Source organism: Tamandua tetradactyla, chromosome 18 (assembly GCF_023851605.1).
Source record: "Tamandua tetradactyla isolate mTamTet1 chromosome 18, mTamTet1.pri, whole genome shotgun sequence".
Classification (NCBI taxonomy): Eukaryota; Metazoa; Chordata; class Mammalia; order Pilosa; family Myrmecophagidae; genus Tamandua; species Tamandua tetradactyla.
In genome coordinates, this window is record NC_135344.1 from 32,521,502 (window position 1) to 32,526,245 (window position 4,744).

Sequence of the window (4,744 nt, forward strand, 5' to 3'; positions counted from 1 at the left end):
TACAACCTCCTGAGCAGAAACTCTACACTACCAGAGAGATTATACTGCTGCTGAATTAGGTGATCTCTGGCAGTGTTACAGGCAGAAATCCAAAGAGTCATTGTCTGATTGGTTTTTATGTTTATGGCTAAGGGCATAAAATTAACTGGGATGGAAATAAGTAAGCTAGCATCTATTACAATGCATCCATCTCTATGCCAGTGTCTATATGCTGCCCTAAATCAAATAAAAATGGATTATTTGTTAGCCATGCATGACTGCCTGGCCAGATAAGGGAGCTATTCAATACACTACTGTCCATTGATGATCTATGGAAGAGCTGCAAGATGTTTTGTGGAGTCCTGGGAAAAAAACATGTAATATATTTTGAGAATTTTTCAGGCCCAAACAATGAAACTTTTACACTGGGGATGATATAGCCAAGTGGCTTACATACCATCCTGCATACTGCTCCTGATCTTTTTTATGGACCCCTCATATCCATCATTAGTCCTCTAGTGGGACAGCCTGTTTTGAGAACTGCTCAATCTAGTGGATCTTGGTCATAAAAGAGGAATGAGGGCGACAGGAAAGACTTCCCAAGAACATGACATCCCCAATTGGGTGCCATATAAGAAAATATGACTGATTTAATTAATGCAAGGACAGAACTAGAAACCATAGATAAACAACCAAATACTGTTTTAGTTAAATTGTGGAGGAAAGACAAAAGATTCACTAAAATCCCTGAACATCTGAAAGGGAAGATAAACCAACTAAGCAACCCCCTTTCAAAATTACCACTACCGGGGTGAGAACGAGCCGCAAAGATGAAGGTAAAGATGTTGAGCCGCAACCCGGACAACTACGTCCGCGAAACGAAGTTGGACTTACAGAGAGTTCCAAGAAACTATGATCCTGCCTTGCATCCTTTTGAGGTTCCACGAGAATATATAAGAGCTTTAAATGCTACCAAACTAGAGCGGGTATTTGCAAAACCATTCCTTGCCTCCCTGGATGGTCACCGAGATGGAGTCAATTGCTTGGCAAAACATCCAAAGAGTCTGGCTACAGTCCTTTCTGGGGCATGTGATGGAGAGGTTAGAATTTGGAACTTGACTAAACGAAAATGTATTCGTACAATACAAGCACATGAAGGTTTTGTACGAGGAATATGTACTCGCTTTTGTGGGACTTCTTTTTTTACTATTGGTGATGACAAAACTGTGAAGCACTGGAAAATGGATGGCCCAGGCTATGGAGAAGAGGAAGAGCCACTGCATACAGTGTTAGGAAAGACAGTGTATACTGGAATTGATCATCACTGGAAAGAAGCTGTTTTTGCCACATGTGGACAGCAAGTGGACATTTGGGATGAACAAAGAACCAATCCTATATGTTCAATGACCTGGGGATTTGACAGTATAAGTAGTGTTAAATTTAACCCAATTGAGACATTTCTCTTGGGAAGTTGTGCTTCTGACAGAAATATAGTACTGTATGACATGAGGCAAGCCACCCCTCTGAAAAAGGTTATCTTAGATATGAGAACGAATACAATCTGTTGGAATCCTATGGAGGCTTTCATTTTTACTGCAGGAAATGAAGATTACAACTTATATACTTTTGATATGCGGGCACTTGACATGCCTGTAATGGTACATATGGATCATGTATCTGCAGTGCTTGATGTGGATTACTCTCCTACTGGGAAAGAGTTTGTGTCTGCTAGCTTTGATAAATCTATTCGAATCTTTCCTGTGAATAAAGGTCGAAGCAGGGAAGTTTATCACACAAAGCGAATGCAGCATGTTATCTGCGTAAAATGGACTTCTGACAGCAAGTACATTATGTGTGGATCTGATGAAATGAACATTCGTCTGTGGAAAGCTAATGCTTCTGAAAAGTTGGGTGTGCTTACATCACGAGAAAAAGCAGCCAAGGATTATAATCAGAAATTGAAGGAAAAATTTCAACATCATCCTCAAATAAAACGTATAGCTCGTCACCGACATCTACCAAAATCTATCTACAGCCAGATTCAGGAGCAGCGCATCATGAAAGAAGCTCGTCGACGAAAGGAAGTGAATCGTCGTAAACATAGCAAGCCTGGATCTGTGCCAGTTGTGTCGGAGAAGAAGAAACACATAGTGGCAGTTGTAAAATAATATTTGGTATTCCTCCCAATCCTAATGTATACTTATTTGTTATATTTGGGTGTGTAAACTCTAGAAATAAAAATACTGGCTCCTGTTTAATATCACCTATTTCAGTTATATGTGTAGAACTTTATCATTGCTCATTTTTGCTGCCCTGAAAAACTATCCTTAAAGGTGACCTGGCTGCCAGGACTATCCAGCGTTTTATACTTTGGTCTGCTTTCTTATTTTATTAAAGCATATAATATGTGTAAACCACTTTAATTTTTGCTATTAGGCATTGCAGCTATGCGTTTTCTCTGATCTGTTTATTATATATATCAAACATTACATGTTTGAATTTACATTTAGGCCCAGTATCTCTTTGTTATTGTTAATATTAGATGGGGTAATGATTGCCATTATTCTTTAGAATCTGTGATTCCTCATAACATTCAGAACTTTTTTCAACTGAATTTATTTTCTGTGCTTTATATATATTTAACTTTTTGAGACTTAAAAGACGATTAGCCTGTGTTTATATATACCTCTTATAAATAATTATAATTTGTGGTTGGGATAATAAAACATCCTTTTTCTCAGCATCAAAATTTGATCCATTTCTGATCATTTATTCCAGGCTCACCAAATCCTAAACAGTTCTGTGTGAGATAGGTTTTTTTCTTGTCTTAAATCATCAGTTTAGTAAGATTTTACTGTACATATATGTAAGCCAAAATTTTAGAAAATTTTAAGTAAAGAAGAACTAAAAAGAAATCCAAAGAAAAATTATGAATTATTTAGGAATACTTATATTTGTAATAAAAATGTTAAGAAATGCACAGGCATTGTAAAGACCAAAGTCTGGAGAGTGGGAAGTAGATATAATTAGGGTGGGTATACTGGAGACTTCAACTCTGTTGGTAAGGTTTTATTTCTTAAGCTGTGTGTCCAGTCTATTATATTTTATACTTTCTTGAATGTTTTAAATATTTCATCATATTTTTTCTTAAAGCAGGGCAGACAATAGGCATGTTAGAGATACATAGCTACCTTTTTGATCCTAGTGATCTAGTGTTGGCCTAGATTGCTTGATTTTCAAGGTGAACCAAACTCTCTTGTGTATACTTTACTGCAGTTGATTTGGATATGGTCTCAAAAAAATATGCAAATATTACTTATAAGTATGAGCTATGGTGTCAGTTTGGGTCCTTCAGAAAGCAGATGCCTACACAAGATTAAACATATAAGAGATTTGTTGGAAGGAATTGCCTATGAAAGATGAAGGGGAGGAATAGGAGCTGCAAGAAAAGCCTTCAGACCATATTGAGTTTTGACTACTGTAATGAGGGGTAAGGAAAGATGGTTGGATAGGAAGAATCTCAGACTGCAGTTCAATTCTGAGAAAATTTCAAGCAAGTCAATGGAGAGTCCTCAAGCCAAAATTGCCCATTAGAGAAGGCCCACATCTTACAGATTAGCCAGCACTAGAACCCAGATTGTGCTCAGTCACTTGCTGAGTGCAGGGAATATGTAGCCTTGGGGAGAATGTAGAGGGTTACTACCTCTCAGTCAACTATACTCCCCTCAGAAAAGATCCAAGCAGCACATTTCTGTGGTTGCTACGATTACCCACATTCATATCCAGCATCACTTATAATTTACTATCTTTAGTATATTTCTGTAGAGAAAATCTCAGTTGGCTTAATAGGTGTATAGGAATTTTTTACTTACCCTGAACTTTATATAAGTAAAAGTGCATTTCATTTGCAAAGTGCTATTCAAATATTGGTGTAATTGATATTAAAAACTGATGAAACTGGAGTGAACATGAGAGAGAAAGGATCCAAGCTCCACACTTAGCTTGAAATAAAATTTAGACTTGTGTTCTTGGTGGAATATTGACTGATGACTTGGGTTATATATTTTCATGACTTAACCCTTTCTGCTAATTCCTTTGTCCTCATCAAACCTAGAGAATGCAAATGTCTAGGTTTAAGGAGAGCACCTTTTAAAATCTATTTTGTTCTGAAATACTTAAAAATATTTTGTTCATGTGTGCAAATAAAAACAACTCACGTTTTTGATGGTGTTAAAATAAAATTATTTGATAAAATAAAAATTTGATTAAAAAAAAAATTACCACTACCTCAGAGGATTGTAGCCGTTACATAATATAAGCTCCAAGGGGAACATCAAGAGATTTCTGTAACCATTAAGGAACTAGAAAGACCAACCCATAACCCCTTTAATAGCCTTGTGTGGCCAGTACAGAAACCTGTTGGAACCTGGCACATAACAGTGGATTACCATGAATTAAATAAAGTAATACCACCTTTGCATGCTGCAGTTCCAAACTTTGCCTCTTTACTACAAGAAATTAGCACTCACTTATGTCATTATCATTTTGTTTTAGATTTAGATCAAGCTTTCTTCAGTATTCCCTTAGATAAAGCAAGTCAACCTATTTTTGCCTTCACCTGGGAAAGACAAGAGGACTTTCACCATGCTTTCACAAGGCTATCTACATAGGCTGACCATTTGCCATGGCATAATGGCAAAAGGCTTGGCCAATTGGAAGAAACCCAAATTTGTGATTTTATTTCATTATATTGATATTCTGCTAA

At 36.8% G+C, this 4,744-nt stretch overlaps 1 protein-coding gene across 1 annotated transcript; it reads left to right on the forward strand.

Moving 5' to 3' along the window:
- Positions 1-791: 791 nt before the first annotated feature.
- Positions 792-4,190, forward strand: LOC143662080 (DDB1- and CUL4-associated factor 13). Its single transcript, XM_077135489.1, has one exon. The coding sequence runs from the start codon at positions 810-812 to the stop codon at positions 2,145-2,147; it is 1,338 nt and encodes a 445-aa protein (XP_076991604.1). The 5' UTR covers positions 792-809; the 3' UTR covers positions 2,148-4,190.
- Positions 4,191-4,744: the final 554 nt, after the last annotated feature.

Bases quoted from the DNA above. Each gene is read 5' to 3' on its own strand.
- LOC143662080 (XM_077135489.1), top strand. From the start codon at position 810: ATGAAGGTAAAGATGTTGAGCCGCAACCCGGACAACTACGTCCGCGAA.